Raw genomic sequence first — 12186 nt, 5'->3', positions numbered from 1 at the left:
CATTAAAACAAAGAAAACAACTAGACATTTTTAAATATACTAAGATGTTAAGATAAAAGGAATCAAAGAGAAATATGCCCCATGGTAATAATTATCAGTGATTCTTCCATTATTTGGCTGTAAACAGAGTTGTCTGACTGGTTCCTCAAATGCACATTGAGCCATTAATCCCCTTGTTAGTTTTGTGTAAGCATATCCAGTCTACAGATACAGCCTTTGCTATTTACTGTATTGTATATTATATAATATTATAGTAACTGTGATGGGGATGACAAAGATGGAAACCTGAGCTAAAGAGGTATTATTAGATTTAGAGGAAAATATGACAGGTGCGGTTAGCTAATGAATCACATTTTATTTGATGAATTTATGTAAACTCCCACGAGTTCAAAATGAAACATCAAAAATGTGTGTGCAGTTAAGGAGAACTAAATGAACAATTACACAGGATTGAGTACACCAGATAAGAGCAGGACAGAAAACCTGCAGCAGACTTTGTCTAATAGAAGTTCAGTAGAGGGCAGATTTCTTCAGATTGAGCTCATTGCTAAAAGAGTGAAAAGAAGTCATGCTCTCAGTTCGATGAGGTGTGCGTGCTCAGAGAGTGTGAGAGTGCCAGAGTTTCAAAATTCAAAGCAACAACTAAAGATGATTGGAGGATGATTGCAACTGGTTACAACCAGTTAGTCGCACTCGTAGCACTCTGTACATGAACATTTTTCGAAAGTTGGACATTCTTGAAATATTTACAACAGAGCAGCATTCAATTCAGTGTATTTCATAGCAGTAGCACCGGCAGTATGGTGGCCCTTCAGTGCTAAAGGACTACATTTTGGAAAACAATGGTAGTGACATGGCCCCCACTGGCGAGGGTCACATTCAACCCGTTCAGCATGTCTGTCCATCCCTTCTATCAGCTCTGCCCCAGCCCAGCTCTCCTCAGCGCCTTGTCCACACTGGGAATCAGTTTTTCTTGGAAGTCCCACAGTCGTTTGTCCTCATTGAGCTGCTCCAGCATCAACGACTGCCGCAGAGCCACGCGAACATGAATGATTCGACAAACGTCCATTGGAACCTTGAACCGTTGTCCAGAATTCTTGATCACTTCATGCACTGAAGTCCATTCCACCAACCTGTGGTGCACAGACACATAACAGTCTTTGAGGAAACCTTCCTTTCAACCAGGATAACCACAAATGTATTGGGACTCTGGCATGTTGTATGACATGTCACCGTTCAACATGATTGTACTGTATTTGAACATGTTTTACTATGACATAAAAACTTGACCTAATGTAGTGTTTTATAAAAGGAGCTACTTCTCAGCTTACCTTGGCTTAACTATCATCTTGTATGGGTGGTATGACTTTCTGTCGGGGTCCTCCCTGTAGATGTGCTCAAGAATGTTAACGCCTGGCACTCCGTTCCATCGGGGCAGGTGAAACCTCCCACTCGGCTCAAAATGATTCTTGGGGAAGATATGGTTCTCAATGAAGTACACTCCTGTCTACATGAATACAGCATGGAAGATGGAAAGACAATATAAATATTAAATCAACATCAAATATAATCTTAAAATTTGCTAATTAAGTGATATTTGTCAAATGCACACCAGAATTACCCTACATTTGGATGCTGTTGTTGGAGCATCTCCATCAGAGACATGAGGTTGTTGTGTTTGTATGGCATTATAATCTCATCCATGTCGTTCAACAGGACGTAGCGTGAGCGGTCCATGGATCTGTAGATGCACTCATTAAGTGTGGTCAACTGACCGAAGTAGTGCACGTCCCCCCCGCTCTGTGAGAAGAGCCAGCCGCGAGATGGATTCAGGTGCTGGTCGATGGGCCAGGGCACCATCTCCACGAAGCCCTCCTGGCTGTAGCTCTGCAGCAGGCGGTCAAGGTCTGGGCCACAGCTGGTGTTGTAGATCACCACCCTGTTCACACCCAGTAACCTGTCGCAAGGAGAAAGGGCGATGATTGGTTTACCAAAATTACAAAAAGAAACACTCCCAGAGCTACTAAACAAACATGGCTAAAAAAACAACAGCAAAATCTGTTTTTACAAATAGTGGCTGTTGGAGATTTTTTAAAGTTTTATGGAGCGTCCCAAATAATAGCGTTGGTTATAACGACTTAAGATTGAGATGGACATCTTTGGAGGAAACTTGACAGATATATGGATAGCTCAAAACCCAGACAAGTAAAACTGAAACTATCTGGAGGGCTAGATACCACTTTAAGTTAGCGTATGTGACAGCAGAACACTGCATGTCAGACTCATGCAATGTTTGGCTCACTTAGAACTAATGTGTTAGTTAGAATTAGTTGGATCTTGACTTTTGGAAATATGACAGCCCTACTCGTCAGCAACAGGAACAGAAACGCCCATATGATGCAATAACACTGCAACAGTACCTTTGCAAGGCTTATAATATCCTGTTTTGAAAAGTTGATTTGACACATTGTGGTTCGTGGTGTTGTTGCTGTGCTGACCTGTACATCTCCAGGGTCTGTGTAAACTGAAGCACGTTGTTGAAGTCTCCAAACAGGTTTGAGATGCAGACTGTGAAGTTAAACTGCAACTTTTCCTCCTCCTTCCCTTTGGTTTTCTGGTTTCTTATAGGAAGCCAGGTCTGGTTAAAGACCCTCTCTCTGCCTGGCTGAGTCAGGAGACTGACATGTGTAGCGTCGCAGTTTTGAGGAATCTGACACATTACATCCGTAGTGATGTAGGGGAAACCAAAGCTGTCCAAGTGTTGTAAAATTGTTACTGGATTTGTATTTGATAACTGGCCTGCACAGCAGAAAACACAGTAAAGGGGTTGGATGGAGTCTCTCTTAAATATTCCAATGATGCGTACATCCAAGCCATCCACTCTCTGGTCCATGTAGGCCGACACCAGTAAGTGCTTGGTGTTGTTGAGGGGGGTGATGGTCAGCTCAGAGATCCACAAGGGGCAAGCCTTGTTCAGAGCCCCATGCGGCTGTGGGACGGCCCTACGTCCTGGTGTTCTGGGTATTCTCACAGTGATACAGAGGATGAAGATGAGGGTAGCAATGAAGAGGAAGTAGAACTTCCCTTTAATTTCTTTTGGCTTGTCCATCCAGCCCCAGACGACACAGATTCCCAACCTGAGGCAGAATTAGGAATACAAGTTCAGAAAACACATTTGAGGAACATTACTGCAATGAGACCTCTTTAAGAGGTGAGAATGTGAATAAGTTTAATTTGAAACAATGATTTAATCATGCACATCAATGAATTCCTTTTTGTAAGAATACAAGAGTTAACAAAAGCCTTGTGATGAGCTAAATAGTCTTTGCTGTGTTTGTGATGTCTTCTCGATGCCAAAGTTAATTTGGCGAAATGTTCTGAAGTGAAGAAATCCTTGATCTTCACTTAATCGCTGTTCAGAGTTCAGAAGACACATTTGAGGAACAAAGCAAACAAAAGCTGGGGTTTGTCGTGACGGAAATATCCTTAACAACTGTGAATGTGATCAGTGCAGAGAGGTTTACAACTTTGTCAACCTGTTTTACCAGAACCCGTTTTCTTGATCCCAATTTGTCTATTTGGTCTCATGTTCTTCCGTCATATTGACACTGATTTTCAGTTATACGCTGGGTTACCAGTTTATTGAGTCACTTCCACAGCCCTACAATAATTCCTTTCTTTGTGAAGCTCATAATTTTTACATTTTAAAATCTAGTCTACTTTCTTAATTCAGACTTATTCTGGTATTTAGGCTATATAACTTAAAATGTAGGCAAACAAATATGCAAAAACCACCATAAACACTATTATGTTTACCATCTTAGTTTGGCGTGTTAGCATGCACATGCTTATTAGAACTAAACACAAAGTACAGCTGGGCTAATTTTGACCCGTCTATGGCACTATATGAACAGTCTAGGGATCACAAAAATAACTGCAATTCACCCAGACGGGAACATGGATGTCTGTTCCTAATTTGAAAGCAATCAATCTTGGTTGAGACATTCCACTAAAAATCTTCACAACTTCTTTTTCTCCGATCTCTACACTGGCTACCTGTAAGAGCTTGCATCCAGTTTAAGACTCTGGTGCTAGCCTACAGGGCAGTGAAAGGAACAGCTCCTTCCTATCTCCAGGCCATGGTCAAGCCTTACACCCCCGCCCGACCACTTCGCTCTGCTGCCTCGGGGCGATTGGTTGCCCCGTCGCTCAGAGGTCCTGGCGGCCGATCGACTCGGTCACGGCTGTTTTCTGTCCTGGCCCCACAGTGGTGGAATGAACTTCACACTGACGTCAGGACAGCGGAGTCGCTGCCCATCTTTCGAAGCAGGCTGAAAACCCACCTCTTCAGGAAGTGCTACCCTGAGCCTTCCACTTAGCGCTTATTGTTTTCATACTAGCTTGTTGCACTTATTGTATTCGTATTACTTATAGCACTAACTGTTTTTCTTGTTTCTGCCCTGTACTTTGGCTCCGAGTTATGCTCTGCTTCATGCTCTTAGATGATTGTTTGGAAAAGGAAATGTACTTATGACTTCTGGTGACTAGTAGTTCTTTCGATTACCAATGTTGAATGCACTTATTGTAAGTCGCTTTGGATAAAAGCGTCTGCTAAATGACTGTAATGTAATGTAAATCAAACACGTCAACCGTAACAGTTGTTGAAGTATTTAATTCTAAACCTAGAGCCATGCTGCTGCTTTGGGGATAAATAACTGGAGTGAGGTCTGACATGAGGCTGCTTTACTGGATCATTCAAAAGGGTAATAAGTACACTATAGAGTTTGTTGTGGCCACATATCTAGTCATTGGGGAATAGAATGATAGGAAATCACATCCAAGGTTACTGTCATCTAGCACAGAGAGCAAACAGGATGGGTCATGAAATTGAATGCAACGTTTTTCCTTAAGAGTCACTAATAACCTTGACCACAAAAGGTAACACATCCTGTATGTAGTGTCACAAACCGGGCGGTATGGCCATGACAAGAGGGAGACGCACACAACCAAGCCAATTCACTTTGATGTATTAATTTAGAGTCAACATAGAGGAAAGCCTAAACTAATAGGGGTGTGTGGGGTCAGTAAGTACAGCAGAAGTAGGTGAGTACATGAATTGAAAAGTGTGACTGCAATGTCGTATGGTGCAGAAACGCAAACCAGAATGTCAACCCAAAAAGAACAAAAGCGTGGAAGGAGAACCAGCAACTTCTTCTGTTGTGTTTAACGGCAGCTTGCATCCTTTTTGTTACATTACTGCTATCTTCCGGTTTCAGTAAATTTCTATGTTCCCAGCCACTAAACTTTCCCCATCAGTCCTGTTGCTTGCAAAAAGTTTGTAAAGCACCTTCTTCCCTGATAACTAGATCCCCACACCAGTATATTATTCAGCTCTCTTCCTCTCATCCCTAGTCTTTGCATTTCTTCCAGCATGCCCCTCCTTTCTGAACTATGTCTAATACAGGTGGTGATAGCATGTTGTACAGTTTCTGGTGCCTGGAGGTGCTCACAGATTGGATGTTTCCCTATCATTTGTAGTGCTGCGTAGATTGCTGTGCCCTACATTTTGAATCTTGATATCGTAACCTGTTCCCTCCCCTATATCTTGGGGTGTCTCCCCCTCGTCTGCTGGTCCCAATATTTCAAATTTGTGACTAGGAACTGCAACAGCAGATCCTGTACTGTCTGTAGCTGGGTCTTTTGATCCATCGGTAAAAACATGCACATGCTCCAAGTATTTTTTATCCGTGTACTCATAGAACTCATTCACTAAATCAATATTTTTACGTCTTACCTTAACTTGCAGCATCTCCATGTCCACCTTTAGCAACCACACAGGAGTCATTAGCCAAATGACAGTAGGGCAAAGCTCTATATCAGAGACTCTTAGGCTTCTTGCTGTTGCTTCTCCTATCCAGCCCAAACTTGTCTTTGGTACTTTATGCCTTTCCCAACACACCTGTAATACTTTTTTAGTTGGATGATTATCTTCCTGACCTCTCAAATGTATCCAATACTTAACCAACAGTTGTTTTCTGCGAACACACAATGGCATTTCTCCTGTCTCTAGTTGGATGGCGCATACAAGTGATGTTCTTACTGCACCTATACAAACTCTGAGGGCCCTGGTCTGGATAACATCTAGCTGTTTAAGTGTGGTTTCTGATGCTGAACCATATGCTATACTACTATAATCTAATCTAGATTTAATTAGAGCTTTGTAAATGTGTTGCACTGTCTGCTCCCCAGTCCAACCCTACCAAACATGTCATTACATTTAGAACTTTTTTACACTTATCACCGACATTTTTTATGTGGTCTTTCCATTTTAATCTGCTGTCAAAGTGTACTCCTAAAAACCGAAATGACTACTATTTCTAACTTGTTTTCATACAGATTCAACTGAAAGTTTCCTGTAGTTCGCTGTCTTGTAAAGAACATTACTTTCATTTTTTCAGATGAGAATTTCAATCCCCATTTCTTCCCCCATATTTCAACTTGTTTTATCCCTTCTTGCAGTTTGACAAAACACGTTCCAAATTTCTTCCCTTTTTCCATAAGGCCCCATCATCTGTAAATAACGACCTTCCTACATCTGGTGACACCGTTCCAAAAATGTCATTTATTGCAATGGAGAATAATATAGGTCTTGCCACACTGCCCTGTGGAGTCCCATTATACCTCATATTTCCTTAACATTTCAGCTCCTACTTTTACCTGGATAGTTCTTTTATTTAAAAAGTCCATTATCCAATTAAACAGTCCCCCCCCCCCCCCCCGATTCCCATTAAATGCATTTTTATCAAAAGACCTTCCCTCCATAGCATATCATAAGCCTTTTCTACATTAAAAAACACTGCTGCCACAGTTTCTTTATTAACCTGTGCCTTTCTTACCTCATCTTCTAGACATAAAATTGAATCCAAGGTTCCCCTTCCTAAATCCGCTCTGACATCCTACTAATATCTGTTGTTTCTCTAAATAATACATTAGTCTTTTATTTACCATGCATTCCATAAGTTTACATATATGTGACGTTAGGGCAATTGGCCTATAATTTGATGGGTTACTTGCATCTTTCCCTGGCTTCCTTATAGGAACAATAATGGCATCCTCCCCCCTTGCTGGTACGCTACCTTCCTCCCACACTTTATTATACAATGTTAGTAACTTATTCAGCCCATCACCACTTAAATGCTTGACCATAATATAATATATTTCATCATTTCCAGGGGCAGTCATTCCAGCTTTCGCAACTGCTCATTTTAACACCCTTTGTGGCTTGACCTTTCTGTGGCTTGACCATTGCCATCAGTTATTCCACTCCCCCATAATGTGTTATGTGCATTGAAGTCCCCACACCATACTATGCTTGCCCTTCTATTTCTTCCAATTTGCTTAATTCTATTTTCAAACATGGATTATAATTCACTACCACAAATTCCTTCCTTTCAACCGACACTTCCACATACTCCATTTATTGCCCTATACCCAGTACTCTATGGGGAATCCCTTGTTTTTTTTAATAAAAGTAACAATTCTTGGCAGTTGAAACATCTCATGGGTTTAGGACTTATATTCCCTTACATTGTATTTACCAAATCCAAAATATAGTTCCCTTGGAATGTCTTTTACATCAAACTCTACCAGAATTGTTTGTTTCCTTTTTCTCTCCTCTTATTCTCTTAGCACTCTTAACTGCTCCGTTACGTATTCGAAAGTTCTCAACAAGATCAAAGGCACTCCAGATCTCACCGCCCTGCCACCATTGAGCCTCTGTTCTCCCACTTTTACAACTTTAAACAATGGCAAGCGTCTTTGCCTTCTCTATTTGTGCATCACTGTTACGGTACATCCAATTAAGAGATTTCCATCCCCCAAGATCCTTGCATATTTCACTTCTCTGACTTGTGCTCTAATTATTATTGTCAGTTTTAATGGGTCCATTTTCTTTACTCCTTCAAGTTGTATCACTACATTTAGTATTTTTGCCTTCAGCTCTCCAACTTCCTCTTCTTCACACTCAGTTTCACCCAAACTTGTTTCATTCTTTTTCTTTCTCTTACGATACGCTGACTTCTTTCCTAATTCTTTTCACTCACTCTCCTTCCCACTTGTCTTTTCCTCACTTAACTCCATGCTATCACTATATCTTTCTCTCCCTGCTATCCTGACCAGCAAGGAATACGTGAAAGAATACCGTTCCAAACCTATAATGACGTCGGTCGATATCCTCGCAGAGTTCTTCTTCTTCTTCTTCTTCTTCTTCTTCTTCTTCTTCTTCTTCTTCTATGCCAGAGATCCAGCAACTGAGCTCCAAAAGGGTTTTTAAGAGAGTGAACTGGCACACAGGGCCCATGTGTTGCTGATGAGCCCAGGTGTTGCCAGTTGACTGATGACCCTCTGCCACACCCACCTCCCAAAAGCTGCAAGGAAAGCAGCAACACAAACCAAGTAAGAACACAAACCAAGTAACCTGAGAGACAAAACCCAGGGCAAAAAAAACCCTCAAAGAAATCTGGTGATATTAGGCTTTGTCTAGACGGGCCAGTCCTGCGCAGAATAGGCCCTTTTCTCAGCAGCCATTTTGAAACATCAATGCAGGGTGAACACAGGTGTAATGGATAAAATGAATTCTGGTCCCATTCTATTTAGTGCGTCACAGCCACTACAGTGAGCCAGACTGCATAATACCAGGGCCCGGACCACCTTAATGGAACAGGTCCATAATTAATTATATGAATTACACCTGTGTTTATATACCAAATGTCCAAATGGCTGCTGTGAAAAGGGCCTATTAATCACCACAGTAATCGCCGCACAATGCATGCTGGTTTTGTGTCCGACTTGCTCTGACGTCATGTACACGTGTCAACGCTAACCTCAAGGTTACGAGGTGGCAGGAGTTTTTAGAGCCAGGCGCCGCAGTTGCTCTCCACCTACTGCATGACCCAGTGCATGATGGGAAACACCTGGCTGTCGCCGGATCAGAGAGCCGATGGTCTCGTAGATTTGACAACAAACACGTTATTTTTCTGTATTATTGTAATACTTAACACTCAATTGTTGGCCATTAGTTTGATGTTGTTCAATCAAGGTTTAGTCTAAAAACATATCTTGTGTGATTGATAATAAGGCTCATTTAAAACGAGCAGCAAAGTATTTCACAGGCAGAACAAACATAAAAAGAAGAAAGGATAGAATACAATGCAGATACACACACCAATGAATTAGAACAATTTATTTGTCTTTTTCTGTCACCTATAACTTTTTTTGTGCTTAAAAAGGCTCACTTTATATTTTCTCAGTTTGTACTGTCCAGACATGTTTTTCTACAGATTATCCTGCTGAGCTGTGCAGATATTGGAGACTTTACCGAACATGTTGCACAAGAGGGAAGGGTGCACCCTTGCTATCACAGATACGTTATGACATGGTTTCATAATAAAGAGCAACCTATCCTTAGGGTACAAAAGATAGGAAGCATACACACCGATTGATCTTAGACTGAGTAAAAATCAATAATGAAAAATCAATGTGCGCTTGAATGTAAGGATACTGTTCATATGGTGGGACAAAGCCTAAGTTAACACATGGGGAGAGCTTCCCAAAATAAATAATATAAATAATAATATGGAGATTATAACAGCTCACTTTTGCAGTATAAAAAATGTATTGTTGTGGTGTTCATTCCTTATAGACTGGACAAATTTCAGAAGGATACCAATATAACAGTAGGCAGTGGAAAGTAACAAGGTACATTTACTCAAGTACAGCACTTAAGTTGTGTTTTGAGGTACCATTTTATGCTACTTTATACTTCTACTCCACTACATTACAGAGAGAAGTATTGTACTTTACACTTCACTACATTTATTTAAGAGCTAGCTTGTTGTCACTTTTCAAATTAAAATTTTATACAGAAAACACATGATCAGTCTATAAAATATGATTCATTCTAACAGATGTAAACAACCAAAAAGTATATGAAGTAGTTACAATGGCATGTTAAAGTGTCACTTTTAATACATCAATAATTATGATCCAGTAAGCCACGTAGCCACTCTGCATTATAACTACTTTTACTTTGAGTACATTTCGTTGCCAATGCTTCAGTCAGCTTTTGCAGGACTTGTACTGGAGTATTTGTGCATTAGTAAATGATTTACCTCTTCCTTGTCACTGTCACAGGAGACTATCAACTGAAAAAGGTGTATTTCCAACAAGATAATCTGAAGATGCATTTGCAGGGAATCAAAACACAAACCGCAAACATTCAGTCAAAAATAAACAGTGATTGCATCTTAGCAAAACCGCACTCTACGTGTTATAGAGTTCTGTTCTAATTGTATTTTAGGACTAGAAAAAGAGCCTACTACATATTCTGTTAATGCATTATTGAATATGTCAGCGTTTTACAGTGACTAGTAGAGGGAGGAAGATATGCAAAGTAACTTTTGTAGCCAAAACTATATTACAGTTTTTCTTGATTGCTTTGATGCAGCAGTCAACTCAAACTCCACATTTTCAAAACAGTTACACAGGCCGAAACAGTGGCACTCATGGTCGAAATGACACATTTTGTTTGCAAAAGGCTCTAACCGTGCCAAAACATTTAAAATATGCAACAAAAGCAAATTTTGCCTTCAAACAACACAACTTGCAAACAAGTGTATGAGCTCTTCCAATCAACCATTACACAGTGGACAACAAAATACAGCACTCAGTGCGAATCAGTGCACCACTGCTTGTCATTGTAGCCAATTACTGTACATAGCTTTCATGCCAGTGCCATTTGTTGTCAAATTTGCCTTCTTGCAAAGAATTGGATCCAGAATCAGAAATGCTTTGATGCAAATTTTATTGATTCCATTGATTCTTTTTTTCAAACTGTGGCTGAAAACTGAAATACTTTAAATATTACACAAAATACATGTAAACCAAAATAAAATCTATTACAGTAAAGTATAAGAAATAGCCACTATTGATACTCAGTCTCTTCTGTCTTGACGATGGGGCCACATGGCCTCATCCACATCACATTCAATATGCTCTCTTGCAATGCACTGAGGGAAAAATCTTCTTGCATGCCTTATCCAACCTTGACATTCCTCTGCACCTATTTCTTGGGCAGCAGCAGTCATTGCATTCAGCAAGGGCATCTGCTCATAGGGACGGTGATCATAAACCTTCCACCTCCAAGCACTGAAGAACTCCTCTATGGGATTCAAAAATGGGGAATATGCTGGAAGGAACTGCATCATCATTCGAGGGTGTACTGCAAACCACTCATTGACAAGGCGAGAGTGGTGGAACGCCACATTGTCCCAGATAATGACGAAGAGTGGCATGCCAGGCCTCAACAGCCCTCTCTCCTCAGGTGGGATCAGCCTGTCATAAAGTGCATTCAGGAATATTATGAGGCGCTCGGTGTTGTATGGGCCAATAGTGGGGATATGGCATAGGACACCATCATTGGAGATGGCAGCACACATGGTTATGTTGGCGCCCCTCTGTCCTGGAACTGTGATAGTGGCCCTGTACCCAATGAGGTTCCTTCCATGTCTCCTCACTTTACAGAGATTGAAGCCGGCTTCATCAACATAAATGAAGACATGATGTGGCCCCTCAGCTTCAAGCTCCATTATTCTCTAAGTAAAAAAAGGCGAAATGACAATGAAAAGTGACTCCAGTTGACTCTAACTGCATGATATGACAAGGCATTACAGTATACTGTAGTAATGTTTCCTTACCTCCACATATTGGCATCTGGCCTCCTTCACAACGTGAGAGTTCCTTTGAAATGGAACTGTATAGAGCTGCTTCATGGCCATATGGTTCCTTCTTAGGATGCGGTCAATGGTGGTCACACTCACGTTGTTGATGTTCCTAAACATGCCCTGATCTGCGATCACTGCTGCTCTGATTTCACGCAGCCTTATGGCATTGTTTGCCACAACCATGTTCACAACAGCTGCCTCCTGCTCAGCACTAACAGTTCTCCCTCTACCACCAGAGAATGGTAGCCTTTGGATTCTACAAAGAATACATGTAATGGGAGTGAGGAAACAATTACACAAAGTATATCACTGAGGATATTTCTGTATATACTGTACAGCAACATTACCCGTTTTCCTGTCGAAAAATTCTGACAATGGATGCAACAGTGTTTCTGTTTAGCACAGG

General features: G+C 41.0%; 1 protein-coding gene across 1 annotated transcript; it reads right to left on the bottom strand.

Moving 5' to 3' along the window:
* Positions 1-481: 481 nt before the first annotated feature.
* LOC137866429 (uncharacterized) lies at positions 482-11963 on the bottom strand. Its single transcript, XM_068702347.1, has 7 exons — positions 11754-11963; positions 11545-11651; positions 8211-8426; positions 2499-3137; positions 1627-1957; positions 1332-1507; positions 482-1133 (listed from the first exon to the last, which is right to left on the bottom strand). Exons 1-7 carry the CDS (start codon positions 11961-11963, stop codon positions 914-916), a joined length of 1899 nt encoding a protein of 632 aa, XP_068558448.1. The 3' UTR covers positions 482-913.
* Between the last annotated feature and the right edge of the window lie 223 nt (positions 11964-12186).

Source organism: Cebidichthys violaceus, unplaced genomic scaffold (genome assembly GCF_023349555.1).
Source record: "Cebidichthys violaceus isolate CVI_PGR_0920_01 unplaced genomic scaffold, fCebVio1.0.p SCAF_83, whole genome shotgun sequence".
Classification (NCBI taxonomy): Eukaryota; Metazoa; Chordata; class Actinopteri; order Perciformes; family Stichaeidae; genus Cebidichthys; species Cebidichthys violaceus.
Note: the sequence above shows the minus strand (reverse complement) of the source record. Positions and strands in the feature narration are given on the sequence as shown.